We start from the raw sequence: 22,645 nt of genomic DNA on the forward strand, positions 1-22,645 counted from the left end.
CAACTGTGGCCCCTGGTTCTGGAGCTAAACTGATCTCATCTGCCTGTACATGATCCACATCACTCTAGTCCCTCCACTTCCACGTGCCTGTCCAGAAGCCTCATAATCGCTACTATTGTATCGGCCTCCACCACTGCCCCCTGGCAATGTGCCCCAGACCCCCACTGATCTCTGAGTAAGGGCGGCACGGTGGCGTAGCAATAGAGTTGCTGCTTTACCATGCTGGAGATTCGGGTTCGATCCTGACTGTGCGGCGTTTGTACGTTCTCCCCGTCACCCGGGTGGGTTTTCCCCGGGATCTCCGGTTTCCTCCCACACTCCCAAGACACACGGGTTGGGAGGTTCATTGGATTGGTGGAATTGTAAATTGTCCCTCGTGCGAGCAGGTGGTGTTTATGTGCGTGGCATCGCGGGTTGGCGTCGACTCAGTGGGCCGGGGGGGAGGGGCCTGTTTCCTCTCAGCTACAACAAAAAAACTAAAACAACTGTATCTGTAAACTAAAACTAAAAAGAATTCCCCTACAAATCTCCACAAAAAAAAGAACACTCCCAAAAATATTCCTACCAATTACTCTCCAAACTGTAACTAAAAAACAATTTGTCGAGTGTATCGGCCATAGAGCACCCCTTTATACTAATCCATTTTAATTCTTCCTCATTTCCATCAACTCTATCCAAATGCCATTCACTCACACACTAGGGGCAACTTCCATGAGGTCAACTCTACATGTTTTGGGCAAAGATAGACACAAAGTGCTGGAGTAACTCAGCGTGTCTGGGGTCCCTGGATGGAGTCGAGGGAGGAGGAAATAGAACAGGCGTTGCATCTCCTGCTTTATGGTGCGTGGGATGAAACCGGAGTACCCGGAGGAAACACTTGTAGTGACGGAGAGTGCCTGTAAACTGCACACAGCCAGCACCAGAGGCCAGGAGGGAACCTGGGTCGGTTCACCTTTATTAGTTGTGCTTCCATGCGTAAGATGGTATTAGCTCCAAACAAACCAATAGGAGGATCTCATTCCAAGATGGCGCCCAACCCATGATCAGCCATGATCACATTGAATGGCGGTGCTGGCTCGAAGGGCCGAATGGCCTATTGTCTATTGACCCAGGCGGCTATTTGCGCGCTGACCACAGAAGCAGATCTACAGTCACACATTACAATCGCTCCACACTGTTAAATCTCTACTCCTACAGCAACCCTTCTTACTTTAACTATGACTACCTTGCACTAAATGTTATTCTCTTATCCTGTATCTGTACATTATAAATGGCTCGACTGTAATCATGTATAGTCTTTCCGCTGGCTAGCACATGACAAAGGCTTTTCACTGTACCTCGGTACACCAGACGATAAACTGTAAAAATGAAAAAAAGAAAAGTGCTCTTGAAGTTAGTGCCGTTAATTGATTAATTTCAGGGACTGGGCAAGAAACAATTTTTCAATCCAAATTGAATCATCCTGAATGCAAACTCAAGCAGGAAAGGGCAGTAAGCAGCCGAAGTAATAAGCGTGCTTTTCAAGCAGATCGGTCTTCTCTGCTGCCCAATCACTCATCCCCCAGGCAGCTTAATCCACACAGGACCTCGTGTACGAGGAGATATTTTCAATCATGGACAGAGCAATTAAATTGCAAAGCACCATGTTCCTTAACAGATAGCTGAAACTATTTAAATAAACAAGCTGTATAAAATCATGAGAGGAATAGAGAGAGGAGTTGATGCCCAGAGTAGAGGAATCGAGAACCAGAGGGCATAGGTTTAAGGTAAAGGGGGAAGGATTTAATAGGAATCTGAGGGATAATTTTCTCACACAAAGGGTGGTGGATGTATGGAATGATCTGCCGGAGGAGATAGTTGAGGGAGGAACTATCACAATGTTTAAGAAACATTTAGACAAGTACATGTTTTCAAGAGAGACTTTGATATAGCTCTTAGGGCTAACGGAATGAAAGGATATTGGGAGAAAGCAGGAACGGGGTACTGATTTTGGATGATCAGCCATGATCATATTGAATGTCTCGAAGGGATGAATGGCCTACTCCTGCACCTATTTTCTTTGTTTCTAAGTTCATGACACTTCAGACCCATCTTTGTTCCCTTCTGAGTGTTTATTTTTCTGCAGCTTACAGTCATAGTCATACAGTGTGGAATGTGAGGCTCAACCTGCCCCACACCAACCAACACGTCCCATCTACACTAGTCCCACCTGCCTGCATTTGGCCCATATCCCTCCAAACAAGTCCTCTGGTTCTTGATTCCCCTACTCTGGGCAAGAGACTCTGTGTGTCCACCCGATCTATTCGAACTACTCATTTTTTGTTTTGTTTAGGGAAGCAGCGGGCTTCCAACGATTGCAGCACACTAAAGGGCCGGTCCTACGACCATGCGACTCCATGCGGCAAGCGAGACCTAATGTGGTCGCTTGAGCCGTACGGCCTCGCGTGGCCAGTCCCACTTCGATCTCCGGAGCCGTATGGAGTTGTGCGGAGCTCGTCCTGACATCGCGCGGGGCTCCGGAAAACTGACCGTGTTCAAAAATTCCGCGCGGCAACAGCCTGTCGGCCCGCAGCCGCATGGACGCCGTACGCACCACCTTGACGGGCATACGCACCGTCTCAACGCCGTCCACAGCGTCTTGACGGCGTACGTCACGCGCGAACTTCCCGCGGACATCGCTCAAACTTCACGTCACTCACTCGACCTCCGCGCGGCCCCCGCTTCCGGTTTGGTCGCGTCGCCGCATGCAGGCGTATGCTGGTGGGTACCGGCCCATAACAATAACACCCCACATGATAGGGAACACTTTACATTTACGTCACTTTACATAACCTGTACGTCTTTGGACTGTGGGAGGAAGCCAAAGATCTCGGGTAAAACACACTCGGATCACGGGGAGAAGGTACAAACTCCGTACAGACATGCACCCACAGTCAGGATCAAACCCGGGTCTCTGGCGCTGTAAGGCAGCAGTTCTACCGCTGCGCCACCATGCCACCCTCAACTATTTCCTTGCAACAGCCAAGGAGTTCCACACGAAAGCTCAACATGGCCTTCATTGTGGTCCTAGTCTAAAAAGGGAAGCAAGGAGCAGTACCCAGCCACTTTACACGGCCATCTGCAGCCTCCCATTGGCCAGTCGAGAGGGACATTGATTCATAGCAGGACATAATTGAATCAAAACAAAGATTCAGGTAGAGTTGACCACTATAGCTGCTGAGATAGCCAGAGGCAGGACTAATTATAAATTATACATGAGCTTCACTCCCAAGTGGCGAAAATTGTCTCGTGAGAATTAGAATGGAGAACCACAAGACACAAGCAAACGGCATAGTCCTTTCTTCCCTGGAACAGCTTGAGATGAGATTATGCTTGTGAGAGTCTTCGCTTCAGTATCTGAATCCAGCACCCTGCTCGTTTTTTTCGTTGCGGTGTTACAAGTTCGGATCCTTGCCAGATTGAAAAACCTCACAAAAATATTACGACGTAATCAGGGGAGGTGGAGGTGCTCATGTTTGGACATTCACATTCACCGTGCACTCCAATGTACACATGTTGCGGAGATGGATGTTGGCTGGAGGCCAACTGAGGCGTGGATAAAGTGAAGGGCTTGGACAAAGTGGATGGGGAGAGGATGTTTCCACTAGTGGCAGAGTGTATGACTAAAGGTCATAGCCTCAGAATTAAAGGATGTACCTTCAGGTAAGGAGATTAGAGGAAATTCTTTAGTCAGAGGGTGGTGAATCTGTGGAATTCTTTGCCACAGAAGGCTGTGGAGGCCAAGTGAATGGATATTTTTAAGGCAGAGATAGATAGATACTTGATTAGTGCGGGCGTCAGGGGTTATGGGGAAAAGGCAGGATTCTGTGGAATTCTCAGAGGCCGGTTCTTTGGATACTTTCAAGAGAGAGCTAGCGAGGGCTCTTGAAGATAGTGGAATCAGGGGATATGGGGAGAAGGCAGGCACGGGGTACTGATTGGGGATGATCACATTGAATGGCGGTGCTGGCTCGAAGGGCCGAATGGCCTACTCCTGCACCTATTATCTATTGTCTAATGGGGTTAGGAGGGTGAGATGGATCAGCCATGATTGAATGGCAGAGTAGCCATGATGGGCTGAATGGCCAAATTCTGCTCCGATCACCTGTGAACTTATGAGGGAGTGTGAAGTGCAGTTGGAGTTGGTGGGGGAAGAGTGGCACGCGTGTTGGACTGGGGCTGCGTCCGCAACTCTCTGACATTTAATGGGCATACCAGTTGTCACACCAAGCTGAGAGGCATCCTGACAGGGTGCTCTCACTACAGTGCCCGTTTGCGTTGCGTTACAATAAATAATGTGCTCTCTTTATTGTTCCCCAGTTGTTCAACCAGAAGTAGATTTCTATCTAGCTTCAGCCAGATATAATCATCGCGTGGCATTTCAAAGTATCGAGGGCAATTTGCAGATTTGCCTGGAAGGAAGAAAAACAGCATGGATTTAAATGGAGATCGCTTTGATTAACTGTGTAACTACCACGATCTGTTATCATTTGGAATTGCTGGTCTATTGTCTCAAATTGGCTGGTTTCAGGTAGTTAGGCCAACGTTGATGAAAATCAAAGGATTGATCTTTCTGAACACTAAACATGCCAAATGAAGAGGATAATATCTTAGGCGGGTCTAATGGGAGTTCACTAATCTGAATGCTAAATGTCTTTCCCTCAGTAGATGCTTCCCGGTCTACTGTGTGTGCCGGATAACTTTTATTTTAATATGTACCAAGGAACTGCAGATTCTGGTTTAAACCAAAGATAGACACAAAAAGCTTGAGTAAAGGGCCTGTCCCACGAGCATGCGACCTGCATGCGGCATGCGCGACCAAACCGGAAGCGGGGGCCGCGCGGAGGTCGAGTGAGTGACGTGAAGTTCGAGCGAAGCCCGACGGGTGTGCGCAGCGTAAGGCGTCAAGACGCTGCGTATGCCCGTTGAGACGCTGCGTACGGCGTCAAGACACTGCGTTTGCCCGTTGAGGCGGTGCGTACGGCGGCGAGGCGGCTGCGGGCTGGCAGGCTGTTGACGCAGGGAATTTTTGAACATGGTCATGAGCATTTGACGACACTGTGCCTGTACTGGCTGGAGTTTAGATTGATGAGGGGGACCTCATTGAAAATGACCAAATAGTGAAAGGGCTGGATAGAGTGGGTGTGGAGAGGATGTTTCCACTAGTGGGATAGTCCAGGACCAGAGGTCATAGCCTCAGAATTAAAGAATGTCCCTTTCGGAAAGGGATGAGGAGGAATCTCTTTAGTCAGAGGGTGGTGAATCTGTGGAATTCTTTGCCACAGAAGACTGTGGAGGCCAAGTCAATGGAAATTTTCAAGTCATGGATAGATAGATTCTTGATTAGTACGGGTGTCAGAGGTTATGGGAAGAAGGCAGGAGAATGGGGTAAGGAGGGGGAAATAGATCAGTTATGATTGAAGGGCGGAGTAGACTTGCTGAACCGAACGGCCCAATTCTGCTCCTATTGCTTATGAACTCATGCTGCCTGTCCCGCTGAGTTCCTCCAGCACTTTGTGTCTATCTACGGTTCGTATCCAATGGTCCCTGCCGACAATACCATCATCTTACACGGCCGCCCATGTTAACACACACGTAATTCCTCAACCACGCCCCGAGACACAAAGACAGAGCTCAGTCGCACATCATGACAATTGGGAAACAGATAGCGCCATTAAAATGTATTGGGACGTTGCATATGACTCAGAATGAAAGAAGATAAATAGAGGTTTGTGGCGGTGATATATGAATCACAGCCCTAGTTCAAACACAGAGAAGGGGAGTTAGCCACTCATGCTTGCAAGGCAGGGTGAGTTATTACTTCACCAGTCTCATCAATTCAAACCAGTTGCCATCCTTCATGTACGCACGTTCAAGGAATATAATATTTCAAGAAATGAAGTGCGTGTGTGTCAAGTGTATGGAGCTGGTTCTCATTTTTGCTGGGATAGATTTGAATTCTATTCCAGCAGATTCTAATCCTCTCTGCTGTATCTCTCCCACTGCAAGCAGATATCATACAAGTCATATAGAAACATAAAAAAAACTTAGAAAATAGGTGCAGGAGTAGGCCATTCGGCCCTTCGAGCCTGCACCGCCATTCAATATGATCATGGCTGATCATCCAACTCAGTATCCTGTACCTGCCTTCTCTCCATACCCCCTGATCCCTTTAGCCACAAGGACCAGATCTAACTCCCTCTTAAATATAGCAAGCTTCCATCCATATATATATATATATATATATATATTGGATGTAAGCAAGAGAAAGGCAACAGACCTTCCCATCCTGGGCCTCCTCCACTGTCAGAATGAGAACACACTTACATTGGAGGGACAGCACCTCATATTTCACGGGCAGCATAACAACCCAAAAGTATGGATATTGATTTCTCCAATTTTGAGTAACCCTCACTTTCCTCTCTCATGGAACCTTTCCTCCCCCGCCCCAAGGAAATGTACAATGGTTCATTGTTGGCAGAGGGCAAGGTGCCAATGAGGCATATAGGCTGGATAAAGCGCTCATTTCCTTGCATACCGAAATTATTCAACAGGAAAAGATTTCCTCTGCGTGATATGTAATGAAATCGTGAATCCCTGCCCTCACCAGCAGCAAGGTGGTGCAGCGGTAGAGTTGCTGCCTCACAGCGCCAGAGACCTAGGTTCGATTCTGACTACGGGTGCTGTCTGTACGGAGTTTGCACGTTCTCCCCGTGACCTGCGTGGGTTTTCTCCGGGTGCTTCGGTTTCCTCCCGCACTCCAAAGACGTACCATTTTCATCACCTCCAGCGGGATCCCACTACTAGTCACCATCTTCCCATCTACATCCCTTTCTGCTGTCCACAGAGAGTGTTTCCCTCTGCAACTCCCTGGTCAACTCATCCCTTCCTACCCAAACCACCCCCTCCCCAGGCACTTTCCTCTGCAACATCTATCCCTTTACCTCCCCCCTCGACTCCATGAATTGTTTAATTAAATGACATAATAACAGATTTTTTTCCACGAGCAGTAGCTCTCCTCAACAGCCAGAAGTCTGTAGCATCCTTGTGCTCTGGTATTTATTTCATTCTTCACATGTCTAAATTATAATGTTTTATTTTTAATTGTCTACTGTATATCGTGTTGTTACTTGCGAGCAAAGCACCAAGGCAAACTCCTTATATGTATACATGCTTGGCTAATAAAATTGATTCAATTATTCAATTAAATACTGGATGATGAATTAAATGTATCTCCTAAATGGCTGGTTTAGCTGTTATTTGTTTGTTAATTGGAAAACAAAATCTGTTCATTAAAATCACAAGTTAATACGGCAACTTCCATGGAGTTTACATTTGTCACCAGAAAACATTTATACCCCACTTAGTCACCTCCGGGAAAAGTCTGTGTTGGTGAGGTGAAAATAGATCACAGAAAAGACTAAAATAATTACAACGCCTCCGATCTCAATTACCCAACTCTGTCGGAAGGAACTGCAGATGCTGGTTTAAACCGAAGATAGAAACCAAATGCTGGAGTAACTCAGCGGGTCAGGCAACATCTCTGGAGAGAGTTCAGTTCCGTTTATTGTCACGTGTACTGAGGTAGGGTGAAAAGCCTTTGACGAAAGGTCTTTGAGAAAAGGAATAGGTGTTCGTATCACTGTCTGTGTAACTCGTTGTCACCTACCCCACAGCCAACCATGGATCATTGGGGGCTCCAACCTTTCCTTGATCATCGTTGCTTTTGGCAGATCTTTCATTCATTTGTTCTGTGTGCCTACATCTCTCGTTTCCCCTCTCCCCTGACTCTCAGTCTGAAGAAGGGGCTCGACCTGAAACGTAAACTATTCCTTTTCTCCAGAGATGCTGCCAGACCCGCTGAGTTACTCCTGCATTTTGTGTCTTCAATAATCGTTACATCAGCATCAGCTATGGATTTTTCTATCCCACAGAGTTTATGCAGTGAGGCCAATAATGGGTGTACTTAAAAGACAGGCAGACAAACCAAACAGCAAGATCATTGAACTTACCAGGCATGCCGAGATAAATAATATGGGGAATGATTAGTGAACTAATTTAATTGGTAATATAGGTGAATGGACATAAGAAATCTAGGTGGTCTCAAAGGATTTGGGTGTGACGATGGATATATTAAAAGGATCAGTTATAAGCAACCATACAAGGTGGTGCAGCGGTAGAGTTGCTGCCTTACAGCTCCAGGGACCCAGGTTCCATCCTGACCACGGGTGCTGCCTGTACGGAGTTTGCACGTTCTCCCCGTGATCTCTGGTTTCCTCCCACACTCCAAAGAATCGCGGGTTTGTAGATGCACAGAGTCTCTTGTGCAGAATAGGGGAATCGAGGACAAAGGTTCAAGGTGAAGGCGAAAAGATTTAATAGGAATCTGAGGGGTAACTTTTTCGAACAAAGGGTGGTGGGTGTATGGAACGAGCTGCCAGAGGAGGCAGTTGAGGCTGGGACTATCCCAATGTTTAAGAAGCAGTTAGACAGGTACATGGATAGGGCAGGTACACAAAAATGCTGGAGAAACTCAACGGGTGCAGCAGCATCTATGGAGCGAAGGAAACAGGCAACGTTTTGGGCCGAAACCCTTCTTCATGGATAGGGCAGGTTTAGAGGGATATGGACCAGGCGCAGGCAGGTGGGACTAGTGTAGCTGGGCCATGTTGGCCATTGTGGGCAAGTTGGGCCGAAGGGCCTGTTTCCACGCTGCATCACTCTGTGACTCTTATTGGCTTCTGTAAATTTCTCTTAGTGTGTAGGATGCGATACTGGAATAACATAGAACAAGTGTACGGGAGATCGTTGGTCAGTACTGGCTCAGTGGGCCGAAGGGCCTGTTTCCGTGCTGAAACTCTAAACTAAACTAATATTGGCCGATTTATGAGATTTTGCTCATCGAGAGAAAGTCAGTTCTGCTATCGGATAAAATAATCGATTGTAAAATGTCCCCATTAACCATGCACCTTGTCCCTCAGCCTCTCACTGCCCATAAATGAGCTATTCTCAGACTTTTCACTGCAAACAGCCGCGGAAATGTCAAGCTTATATCCCAGCTGGAAAAAAAAAACAAATCATGACATTTTCCTTTTAAAACCTTCCCTTATGATCCAGTAGTTAAATATCAAAATAGGGCTGGCATTTTTTTTGGAAAAGGCCACGATATTACGCTGGTGAAAAATGATGAGATTTGGAGAGATAATACGAGAAAACAGAAATTAAAAAAGTCCCTTGTTCTTTGGAATCTAATTTACCTTCAATTAAAGCAGTGTTTGGAGATGACTGACATTGATTAACTTATTTTAATTTGACATTTTAGCAGATTGTGTTAACCATATGAACAGACTGTAAAACTGTTCAAAATGCATGGGAGCAAGAACTCTATTTTAGATGCTCTCCAGTGAGTGAGCACCAAGAGCTCTCCCGAGTTTAAAAAAAAATCATACTCGTGGTACTTCATCACGAGTATTTTTTCACTCATAGAAATTTTTCACACTGTTGAAAAAACTTCACCAGTTTCCGGGTTTCCCGAGTACCTGCCGTTAGCATTATGAGCCGCTACGAGACATCCACGAGCTCCGACGAACCCGCTACGTACTTCCCACGAGTTTGATTTTTTTGTTAAAACTCGGGAGAGCTCTGAGATACGGGCCTGACTACGGGCGCTTGTCTGAACGGAGTTTGCACTTTCTTCCCCGTCACCTGCGTGGGTTTTCTCCGGGTGCTCCGATTTCCTCCCACACTCCAAAGACGCACAGGTTTGTAGGTTAATTGGCTTTGATAAAAACTGTACATTGTCCCCCACTGTGTGTGTAGGATAGTGCTCGTGTGAGAGATCACTGGTCAGCATGGACCAGATTCATCTTAGAAACTTCCCCAAAGCATAATCAGCATAGTCATAAGACTTGTAGATTCACCCGGGGGTATGAAGATTTTGCAGCATGGCGGCTTATAGGAAGATAACATCAGACAGTAGAAATTTTAATTATTCTGATAGTGATTTGCAATTAAAATTCTGTAAACTTACGCATGGGTTACACCAAGTTCAGGAAAACTGTGCTTAAGAATCGGGCTAGGGATTTGTAATGTTATTGATGTTGCTTCATAATGAGATGTTGTTGTTTATTTAACAATTGCTGTTGTTTATACCGGCACAGTGGCACAACGGTAGAGTAGCTGCCTTACAGCGCCAGAGACCCGGGTTTGATCCTGACTACGGGTGCTGTCTGTACGGAGTTTGTGCGTTCCCCCTCTGACCTGCGTGGATTTTCTCTGGGTGATAAAATACGTAAAGAGCTACTGCCTTACGGTGCCAGAGACCCGGGTTCCATCCTGTCTACGGGCGCTGTCTGTATGGAGTTTGCACGTTCTCCCCGTGACTTGTGTTAAGTTTTCTCGGAGATCTTTGGTTTCCTCCCACTCTCCAAAGACGTACAGATTTGTAGGTTAATTGGATTGGGATCATTGTAAATTGTCCCCAGTGTTAATGTGCGGAGATCAGTGGTCTGTGCGGACTCGATGGGCCGAAGGGCCTGTTTCCACGCTGTAGCTCTAAACTAAACTAAAAACTAAACCTTCTCAATCTACCAAAAACACTATCATAATGAATGAATGAATGAATGAACGATACTTGGCAAATGAAATTCCTCGTATGTTGCAAAACATACTTGGCTAATGAAGTATTATTGTATTGTATTGTACTTGCTTGCCACATGTACCTAGGTACAGTGAAATGTTTTGTTGTATGTACAATAGACAATAGACAATAGGTGCAGGAGTAGGCCATTCGGCCCTTCAAGCCATTACCGCCATTCAATGTGATCATGGCTGATCATCCCCAATCAGTACCCCGTTCTTGCCTTCTCCCAGTAAGGAACCCGGTAAAATTATGTAGCAGACATCACCTCAGTAGTGCACATGTGTCGATAAGCTAGAAAGAGTGCAGAGATTTAAAAAGTAACAATGAATAAGTTAACAGAAATTCAATTGATGGATAAATATAATTTCCGAGCAGGGAGAATTTATCACTCCTTCTTTGGAAAGAATGCTAGAACCTATTATGTCTCCCAAACTACATTGAAAAATGCCTGAGGAGGAAAAAAGGCACTAAAAGTTCTACTTGCATTTTCTTTACACACTATTTTGGGTGTAAGTGAAAAGATTATTAATATAACGACCAAAAACAAATTAAGTGAATACGTTGCATAAATTCCTTGAGCAACAATCTCAAAGTCATGACTATAGAAGTTTGGAGGTCATGTTGCAGTTGCATGATACATTGGTGTGGCAGCATTTAGAGTATTGTGTTCAGTTCTGGGCACCATTTTATACGAAAGATGGTGTCAAATTGGAAAGGGGAGAGAGATGATTTACGAGGATGTTGCCTTGACTCGAGGGCGTGAGCTATAGGGAGAGGTTGGTCAGGCTGGGACTCTATTCCTTTGAGCGCAGGAGGATGAGGGGTGATCTTATAGAGGTGTATCAAATCATGAGATGGATCGGGTATACGCACTGTCTCTTGCCCAGAGTAGGGGAATCAAGAACCAGAGGACATGGGTTTGAGGTGAAGGGGGAAAGATTTAATACTGCAGGAACCTTGTGTCATAATTGTTTTCACACAAAGGGTGTTGGGTGTATGGAACGATCTGCTAGAGGAGGTAGTTGAGGCTGGGACTATTGCAACGTTTAAGAAACAATAAGACAGGTCCCTGGATAGAACAAGTTTGGAGTGATGTGGGCCGAATGCAGGCAGGTGGGATTAATGTAGACCGGACATGTTGGTCAACGTGGGCAAGTTGGACGGCATGGCCTTTATGACTCAATGACTCGTTGCCTCCAAGGGGTTGAAGGATTCACAGCTTACCAGTTTCCTCATCACAGACGTGTTCACAAGGCTCCAACGTCTTTTGCCCACAAAGGTCTCTCGTCCATGCAGATGTGGAGTTGATTTGGTAAAACAAGGATAACTTGGCAGGATTCAACCAGTCGGAAACATCCAGAAAGCTTCCCTCACTGACCACGAAGCTGCTTCCTGAAGAATGCAGAAATATCCAGAATTAAATCCAATGGAATAATCTGATTTCACACAGATTGTCTTTTTTTTTTATAAGGAAAGAATCTCTAAAGGCTTTACTAAAGAACCTGCTCATGTTGAACAACCATACATCACGGACAAAGTTGACAAGAATTATTTTTTTAAGACTTCAAGAAGTAAAAGCCATTCAACCAAGTGGTCGAGATGTCATTATAAATGAAGATCGTACAGCTTCTCAACCCGTAACATTAATGGGCCTGTCCCACTTAGGTGATTTTTTAGGCGTCTAGAATAGAATAGAATAGTTTCTTTATTGTCATTGTAACATGAACCATGTACAACGAAATTTTAAAATGTCAGCCAGTCAGTGCACCATTCAAACATTTCTAAAAGCTAACGATACATACAAGGTAAAATATTAAAAGATAAACAACTAAATAAACTAAATAAGTAGGCTGTCGCCACATGGTCGCCGGTTGTCGCCTGTATGGCCGTGAGTCGTCTCCTCAGCCGCCAAAGTCGTAGCGTCTTTCTGGTCCCCGCTGGATTTTCAACATGTTGAACATTTTTCGTACAGGTTTGCAGGTTAATTGACTTTGGTATAATTGTGAATTGTCCCTAACTCGTAAGATAGTGTTAGTGTGTGGGGTGATCGCTGGTCGACGTGGACCTGGTGGACCGAAGAGCCTGTTTCTGCACTATACCTCTCCAGTCTAAAGTAAAATATACTCCTAAATCAGGAACATCCCAGATTCTACCAAAAACAGGCACAAAATGCTGGGGTAACTCAACTGGGTCAGGCAGCATCTCTGGAGCCACCTGGGGAATTCTCTGCCACAGAAGGCAGTGGAGGCCAATTCACTGGATGTTTCTAAGAGAGAGTTACTGTAGATATAGCTCTTAGGGTTAAAGGAATCAAGGGATATGGGGAGAAAGCAGGAACGGGGTACTGATTTTGGACGATGTGCCATGATCTTATTGAATGGCGGTGCTGGCTCGAAGGGCCGAATGGCCTACTCCTGCACCTATTTTCTAAGTTTCTAAGAGAACATGGAGAACTTACATTGCTGCTTCTATCTAGCTCCCCTGAATGAAGAAACAATTGTTGTAATAACAGGGATCAACACAAACAATGAACAAAAATTCTGAAGCAAGATAGTTATCATGTCAGAATAATCTTTAGTAAACACATATTGAAATGTATAGCTCCCTTTCCTGTAACTTAGCAATCTTGTCACAAAAACGGCAAATAGAATGGGAGCATTGTGCTATTGAAGGTCAGAAATGTTCTGACGCCTTCTTTCATTCCAGAATTTGAGTACAAATCATGTACAATCCTTTTGCAAACCAGACCTTAAAGTTTTGTGTATACATCATTCATGAGCAGGATCTTTGTCAACTTCTAACATGTTCAGCATTCAGAGTACGGTGGCTCAGCGGTAGAGTTGCAGCCTTACAGCGCCAGAGATTCGGGTTTGATCCTGACAACGGGCGCTGTCTGCACGGAGTTTGTACTTTCTCCCCATGACCTGCGTGGGTTTTCTTCAGGTGCTCTGGTTTCTTGCCACACTCCAAAGATGTACAGGTCTGTTGGTTAATTGGCTTTGGTAAAATAGTACATTGTCACCAGTGTGTGTAGGATCGTGTTAGTGTACAGGGATCGCTGGTCGGCGCGGGTTTGGTGGGCCGAAGGGCCTGTTTCCACGCTGTATTTTTAAACTAAACTAAACTCAACTAAACACAGCAAAACGGGAAACTCCTTGATGAGCAGAAAAACCAAGAAATAAAATTATTATAAATGGAAAACCAACAGTCTGGCTTCAACACCTTTGTGGTTTTGTAAATTTGTTTGCGATAATATTTCTAGTGTATAAGATATAAAGGAAAAATATCTAGTGGGGGAAAAAAGTTATCCAATTTCCATTAGCAATAAGTTCACATCATAGTTGTTATTTATCAATTTTCAAGTCCAGGTATATCAAAATAATTAATCAATTCTCCACAAGTAACGGCCACCAATGGCATCATTCTGAAGCAGACTGGAGTAACTCGGCAGGTCAGGCAGCATCTCTAGAGAAAAGGAACAGGCGACGTTTCGGGTCAAGACTCTTCATCAGACCTGATCCTTCTTCTTGACCCGAAGCGTCGCCTATTCCTTTTCTCCACAGATGCTGCCTGACCCGCTCAGTCAAAGAGTGATACAACGTGGAAACAGGCAGCTCAGCTCACTTGCCCACCACGGCCAACATGTCCCATCTACACTAGTCCCACCAGCCAGAGTTTGGCCCATATCCCTCCAAACCTGCCCTACCCATGTATCTGTCTAACTGTTTCTTAAACGTTGCAATTGGCCGTATCTCAACTACCTCTTCTGACAGCTCGTTCTATACACCCACCCATCCTTTGTGTGAAAAGCTACCCCTAAGATTCCTATTAAATTATTTTCCCCTTCACCTTAAACCTACTGTATGTCCTGGGGTTACTCCAGCAGGGGCGAAACACGATGTGCAGCCCCGCCAACAGTCGGAGTGTTTTTTTGGCTTTTTTTTCTTTTTAGTTTGTTAAATGTCTGTGGAAATGTTCTCTGTTTTGTTTTGTGTTGGCAGTGGGGGGGATGGGGTCGTTGAAACTTTATTTTTCAGTTTCTGACCTTGCCAGAGATGTGATTAATTTTTGGGTCGCATCTCCGGGCGCTCTACGGCCTGCCATCGATGGAGCTGGAGGCCTCCTCGGACTGACTTTGGGCCTCACCACGGGGCGTGGGCTTAACATTGCAGTCAATCCCTTGCCTGGGATCGCTCCGACCACGGCCTGCGGACTTACCATCGAGAGCTCGCAGTCTCGGGAGAGATGCCGAGTCGGGAAGCTCCAACGATGTAGAGGTTCGACCAGCCCCGACGCGGGGGAGCTGACATCTCCCCGGTGCTGATCGCCCCGATGCGGAGGGCCAAAACGTCGCCTGCTGCGGGAGTCAAGATCATCCCGTCAACGGAGGGCTCGAGGCCCCCGATCGAGCAAAGGGAAGAGATTTGAACTTTTTTTCGCCTTCCACCACAGTGGGGAATGTGGAGGAGTCACTGTGGTGGATGTTTATGTTGAAATGTATTTTGTGTGTTCCGTTGCTTGTTACTTATAAGACTGACTTGGCAAATTAAATTCCTTGTGTGTTGCAAAACAAACTTGGCTAATAAAGTATGATTGTGATTGATAGCTTTGTGTCTATCTTCGGTGCATACCAACATCTGCGATTCCTTCCTACACAACGGAAAAGTTCTACAGCTTTCTATAGATATCCGTGATAGAAAAACTTACCATCGGCAATGAAGTGCTCTGGGACATGTAGGGTCACCTTCACCATCAAAGGGCAGGTCAAGTGGCCTCCATATACCACGGTTAGAATACAGCTGCTCACAGTGATCAAAGTAAGGGCCGTTCTGTTCAAGGGGCTTCTGGGCGATCCTAGAAAACAAAGCATCTTTTTACAAAAATATCTTGGCTTCCCACATCCTTTAACATTCCTCAGCTGTGTTCCAGCTTGTGCCGACCAGAGACATTAAAGTACATTTATTCCCTTTTCTCCTCATTAAACTTGAATGACAATTGGTATGTTAAAACCCCGAATATAAACCATAGTTATTCGAGGAATAATTGGTCTCAAAGCTTGCAATCAAATCTGGCCTAAATTCTCAATTTTCACAATGTTATTGAGTCGCACACGACACGACAGAAACGGGACCGTTGTCCCACCACATCAATGTCCGTTTCCATCAATCCCTAATGGGCCTGTCCCACAAGCAATTATTTTTGGCGACTTGCCAGCACCCGTCATATTCGCAGCAGGTCTCCGAAAATTTTCAACGGGTTTAAAATCCGACTGCGACCAGAACAAGGTACGACTCTTTGGGCGACTGCTCACAACCATACAGGCTTCACCAGACTTCTCGCCAGGATGTCGCATGTGTGGTCGTGAGTCGTCTCCTCCGTCGCCCAAAGAGTCGTGGCGTCTTTCTGGTCGCCGCTGAATTTTCAACATGTTGGAAAAAATTTTGCCGACCTATGACGGGTGCCGGCAGTCGCCGAAAAAGTTGCGTAAGTGGGACAGGCCCATTAGGTTGATGGATTTTACGACTTTGCGCATAGAACTCCTGGTCAGCGCTCATTCTATGATTATACACTTAAAGCTGTTTGATAACATAACCAGGCATGAGTGGAATAACTTTCACTGTGAAAAAAACGCCAAAGTTGATCACCACTGACAATTATAACTTGCGCAAAATAATATACAAAGCTCCGTTAAATATGACAGCTTCAAGCTTATTAAAATATGTCACACAAGAGAAACTGCATGCCAGTCTGGATTAATTCTAAAATGTGTCGGAGAGTGTTGGTTTGCAGATGAATGAATTTAAATACATTAATGGTACTTATTACATTTCCACATCAACCATCCAAAACGCCAAATAATCATGTGGCGTTGCTGAGGAAAACTGCTTCAAATAATGTTGGATAAGAATAACGGGGTAAGCCATTTAGAACGGAGACGAGGAAACACTTTTTCTCACAGAGAGTTGTGAGTCCGTGGAATTCTCTGCCTCAGAGGGCAGTGGAGGCAGATTTTCTGGATACTTTCAAGAGAGAGCTAGATAGTGCTCTTAAAGATAGCAGAGTCAGGGGATATGGGGAGAAGGCAGGAACGGGGTACTGATTGGGGATGATCAGCCATGAACATATTGAATGGCGGTGCTGCCTCTAAGGGCCAAATGGCCTACTCCTGCACCTATTGTCTATTGTCTATTGTCTAATTGCCCAAAATGCAGTAGTTTGGCTTTTAGACCAGTCATTTCACATTGTCATATGGGGCATTAGGGCAGCGCATCACAGTGGTAGAGTCGCTCCCTTGCAGCTCCGGGGACCCAGGTTCGATCCTGACTACGGGTGCTGTCTGTAAGGAGGTTTGTACGTTCTCCCTGTGACCACGTGGGTTTTCTCCGGGCGCTCCGGTTTCCTCCCACATTGTAAATCGGTCCTGGCGTGCAAGGTAGTGCTAGTGTGCGGGTGATCTCTGAAACTCAAAACAGATGGTGGAAAAAAACTAATCCCGGAGATGTCGTGTGCATCAACCTCGAACAGTAATACAGACATGGGTAGGATCGCCGCTCATTTCACTGCTACTAAAGCTCTGTATTGTGCACAGAATTCACACTTGAAATTGGGTGCTGACCTGCTGAGCCTTTAGAGCAGAGTTATATATTTTTACTGAGAACAAAAGCAAGAGGTGAAGACTGTGGATAGCAGGCAATCACCATCAGACTCTTGACTTGCACCTGACACATCTTGCAAAGCCTTCTGGAAGGGAGTTACTAGTTCCAGGGTCCACAGCTCTGACCTCTTGTAGCAACAGTGTCTGGTGTGCATCCGGCCCAGTTGAGTTTCATGTCTGGCATTTGAAAGTGAGTTCTCAGCAATGGGGACACCACAGAATGTTAAGTGTAAAGTGGATATGCATTTATTTGAGGGAAAAAAGGCACAAAATGGTGGAGTGAGTCACCAGGACAACAACTTCTCCGCTGAGCATGGATCGGTGATGTCTCAGTTCAGTATGTTCTTCAGATCTTCCTTGAAGAAGGGTCCCGACTGGAAACAGGCCCTTCAACCCGCCGGGTCCAAGTTCTCCTCCTATCACCCAGTAAACTAACACTATCTATTGTCTATTGGGGAACTGATTGGGGATGATCAGCCATGATCACATTGAATGGCTCTCAGGGCCGAATGGCCTACTCCTGCACCTATTGCCTATTGTCTATTCAATACACATTAACTTTTTTACAATATTTACCAAAGCCAATTAACCTACAAACCTGTACGTCTTTGGAGGAAACTGTGGAGCACTCGGAGAAAACCCATGTGGTCACAGGGCAAACGTACAAACTCTTGGTTCTTGGTTTCCTGGTCCTCCAAAATATTCCAAATTGAATTTAAACTGGAGGTGGTGGAGGGAGGACTTAAGCCAGAACGGGTTATTGGGAGGAAAGAGCTACTTTAAATTTAGTTGCATCTGGTTGGGTAACTATAGTTGGGTGGAGATTATTCCATGCTTTAATTGTGCGGGGGAAGAACGAATTGTTGTACACATCTGTCTTTGTCTTGTGGGATCACAAATTGGATCGAATACCCTCGTCTGCTCCTAATTGGTTTGGGTTTGGTGTAAGTCTTGTAGTCTATGGCGAGCTGACCATTTAACATTTTGTAAAAACAGGTCAACTCAGTACAGACAGCACCCGTAGTCAGGATCAAACACGGGTCTCTGCCACTGTAAGGCAACAACTCTATGGCTGCAACATCGTGCAGCCTGAAAATGTTTCATACTTTCTAGGAGGTCACGGATTTTACCGTTGGGGATGGAAATGGGTTGAAAGACGAGCTTAGCTCCGAGGGTACAGAGTGGGAGATCTATTCCCTCTCACGCTATAGTGAACAGGTTGACGAAACCCTTGGAGAAAGAGTTCTCAAAGGGAGCACATGTTTGTACCATCTACAATGACTGAGTCTTTATTGCCCCCGATACCAATGTTCAAAAAAGTTTCATTCTGCACCTTCAATTTCTGTTCAAAACTATCTTCTAATTTCCAAATCCAAAATATGCAATAAGCCAGCATAATTACTTTTCAACTATTACTGATTGTCTCCATTTTTTTCTTAGGTATTCATAAGATCATAAGTTCTTAAGTGATAGTAGTATTAGGCCATTCGGCCCATCAAATCTACTCCGCCATTCAATCATGCCTTCTCCTGCCTTCTCCCCTTAACCTCTGACACCTGTACAAATCAATAATCTATCTATCTCTGCCTTAAATATATCCAATGACTGCCTCCTCAGCCTTCTGTGCAAAGAATTCCACAGATTCACCACTCTCTGACTACATAAATTACTCCTCATCTCCTTCCTAAAAGAATGTCCTTTAATTCAGAGGCTGTGGCCTCTAGAATTCACTAGTGGAAACATCCTCTCCACATCCACTCTATCCAAGCCTTTCACTATTCTGTACGTTTCAATGTGGTCCCCACTCATTCTTCTAAACTCCAGTGAGTACAGGCCCAGTGCCGTCAAACGCTCATCATAGGTTAACACACTCATTCCAGGGATCATTCTCGTAAACCTCCTCTGGACCCTCTCCAGGGCCAGGACGTCCAACCTCAGATATGGGGCCCACAATTGCTCACAATAATCCAAATGCAGCCTGACCAGCGCCTTATAGAGCCTCAGCATTACATCCCTGTTTTTGTATATAAGCCCTCTCGAAATAAATGCTAGCTAAGGCTGATGACTTGATAGAGTCTAATAGTTATTGCTGAATGTAAGTGTTTCTCAAAAAGCATTAGAACTTTTGACACCTCTTCACCATCTGTGAAGATCCTGGATTTAAATGATTCAAAACAATTTGCCATACACAATAGTCTAGTTCCAGCCAGACTCAAGTACAAGTGCCGGTTTCTCAGCAGATTGAAAGCAAATCATTTCAAAATGTACCCAAAATGCTAACCTACGTCTTGCAATAAAACAGTCCCAAGAGATCGTAAAACACAAACTGATGCACGATCTCAGCGGGTCATAGAAACATAGAAAATAGGTGCGGGAGTAGGCCATTTTCCTCATCTCAGTCCTAAATGGCCTACCCATTATTCTTAAACTGTGACCCCTGGTTCTGTACTCCCCCAACACTGGGAACATTTTTCCTGCATCTAGCCTGTCCAATCCCTTAATGTTATATGTTTCTATAAGATTTCCTCGCATCCTTCTAAATTCCAGTGAATATAAGCCCAGTAGATCCGTTCTTTCATAATTTGGGAGGGAAATGGACAATGCCATTTTGGGTTGGAACCCTTCGTTGGACTGATGGATTAGTGATAGTTGGTGCAAAGAGGTGGAGCAGAAGGTGGTAAGTGATCGGTGGATCCAGACAGGACAACGCTTATTTGGTATCGAAGATAGACACAAAATGTTGAACTAACTCAGCAGGTCAGGCAGCATCTCTGGAGAAAAGGAATAGCTGACATTTCAAGTCAAGACCATTGAGACTGAAGAAGGGTCTCGACCTGAAACTTCACCTGCTCCTTATGTCGACCCGCTGAGTTACTCCAGCATTTTGTGTCTATCTTCTGTGTAAACCAGCATCTGCACGCAGTGTTGTTTGGCCAATGGGTTAGCTGGGGAAGGTGGGGATAGTAACCAAGGCTGGAGGCCTTGAGAAGACAAGTACCCAATGAGAAGACAAAAAGGGTGTAGGTGATGGAAGATGATAAGAAAAGAAAGAAACACTTGGGGATGGTCGGAAGAAGGGAATGAGATAAGGAGAAGAAAGAACTCTGTGATGGAGGTGGAGGGAATGGAGAGACAGATGTGGATGTGGGTTGGGGTAAAGCAAGGTAGATGAGAAGAACTCAATATTCATGCCATTGTAGTTTGTAGCCAGTGGAATATGAGGTGTTGATCTTCCAGTTTGCGTATGGCTTCACTCGAGCAGTCGGGGAGGCTGAGCTAAGACTGGGTGGTGTGTGAATGGGAAGGAGAATCAAAGTGGCTAGCTAGCCTGATAAACAAATCGCAAGTGTCACGGGTTATGGGGAGAAGGCAGGAGAATGGGGTTAGGAGGGAGAGATAGATCAGCCATGATTGAATGGCGGTGTAGACTTGATGGGCCAAATTACCTAATTCTGCTCCTATCACTTACGACCATGATTTATCCTCCTCCTGCCACGCTACATTTGTAGATTTTTAAGTAAAGCTCATTGTTTAGTTTAGTTCGGCGCGGATACAGGCCCTTCGGTCCATCGAGTTTGTACTGACCAGCGATCCACGCACATTAACACAAGCCTACACACACTAGGGACAATTTACACTAATACCAAGTATACAAACCCAATCCAATTTACCTATATACCAAGAGTCAAGAGAGTTTTATTGTCATGTGTCCCAGATAGAACAATGAAATTCTTGCTTGCTGCAGCACAACAGAATATGTAAACATAGGACATAACGGGAAAAGAAAAAAGACATTCAGTGTGTGTATACACACATGCACACATACTTCATCTCAATAAATAACAAATATAATGCAATAATAATAATAGACTGTTGCAGTTCAGAGCTTATTTGTTGTTGTGGTTAATAGCCTGATGGCTGTTCGGGAAGACCTGTACGTCTTTTGAGTGTGGGAGGAAACCGAAGATCTCGGAGAAAACCCACACAGGTCACGGGGAGAACGTGCAAACTGCGTACAGACAGCACCCGTAGTCAGGATCGAACCCGGGTCTTCGGCGCTGCGAGCGCTGTAAGGAGCAACTCCACCGCTGCCAGTCTTTGCCCGTCTTCTTAGGATTTCAGCAGCGATTCCGTCTTCTCCTATTTTTGAGATGGAATATGGCTTTAATGACCTCTTGTAGGCCAGGTGTGGCAGAGCTCATCAAAGACAGAGAGACAGCCAAAGCACATTGGAAAGAACTTCGAGAAGTGCACCTTTAACCTTGAAATAAATAACCAGGACTCCATCCCACGGCATTTCGCATTAAATTGAAACTTTTTGCATACACACAGTGGTGCAGCAGTAGAGTTGCTGCCTTATAGTGTAAGAGACCTGGGTTCAGTCCTGAGTATGGGTGCTGTCTGTACGGAGTTCGCACGTTCTTCCTGTGGTCATGTGGGTTTTCTCTGGGAGCTCTGGTTTCCTCCCACAATCCAAAGGCGTATAGATTAGCAGATTAATTGGCTTGGTCTGAATGTAAGTTGGCCCTAGAGTAGGTAGGATAGTGTTTGCGTGCGGGGATCGCTGGTCGGCACAGATCGGTGGGGCCGAAGGGCCCATTTTCGCGCTGTATCTCCAAAACCAAAACTAAAATCTAAAAAAAACTGTGGAAGGGCCACACAATGGCGCAGCGGTAGAGTCGCTGCCTTCCAGCACCACAGACCCCGGGTTAGATCCTGACCACATGTCCATACATTCTCCCCGTGACTGCGTGGGTTTTCCCTGGGTGCTCCGGTTTCCTCCCATGCTTCAAAGACATGCAGGTTTGTAGTTTGATAGGCTTTGGTAAAAATTATAAATTGTCACTAGTGTGTGTAGGATAGTGTTACTGTGCGGGGATCGCTGGTCGGCGCAGACTCGGTGGGCCGAAGGGCCTGTTTACGCGCTGTGTCTCTAAACTAAACTTAACTAATAAACTAATATTTAAATTTTGGAAAAATACATCAATACCAACGCTTAAAATGTGGATTGCAAGTATGTTGGACACCGCACATCTTCAGGAAATGCGATTCCTCCTAATGGATAAATCCGACCAATTCCTAACAAGTTGGTCTCCATTCGTCGTTTTTTTGGAATCATATGGTGCAACACAATTGTAAAATAACTTTCAGGACTGGACGAGGGTTGGTCAAGATTATAAATAATGATCTCTTACGTTTTTTTTTTATGTTTTATTCTCTTTTTTCTATTTTCTTTTTCTCAACTTTCTTCACTCATTGGTCTTTGCTCTTTTTCTTCATACACTATATATCTCACGTCTTTCTACCCT

The 22,645-nt window shown here is 45.2% G+C and overlaps 1 protein-coding gene across 1 annotated transcript in view; it reads right to left on the reverse strand.

Moving 5' to 3' along the window:
• LOC129712119 (astrotactin-2-like) overlaps positions 1-22,645 on the reverse strand; it is an 863,305-nt gene that overhangs the window by 468,084 nt on the left and 372,576 nt on the right. Inside the window, 2 exon segments of the mRNA XM_055660334.1 lie at positions 11,906-12,073; positions 15,389-15,535. Of these exon segments, the coding sequence (XP_055516309.1) occupies positions 11,906-12,073; positions 15,389-15,535 (315 nt within the window).

This window comes from Leucoraja erinacea, chromosome 31 (assembly GCF_028641065.1).
Source record: "Leucoraja erinacea ecotype New England chromosome 31, Leri_hhj_1, whole genome shotgun sequence".
Classification (NCBI taxonomy): domain Eukaryota; kingdom Metazoa; phylum Chordata; class Chondrichthyes; order Rajiformes; family Rajidae; genus Leucoraja; species Leucoraja erinaceus.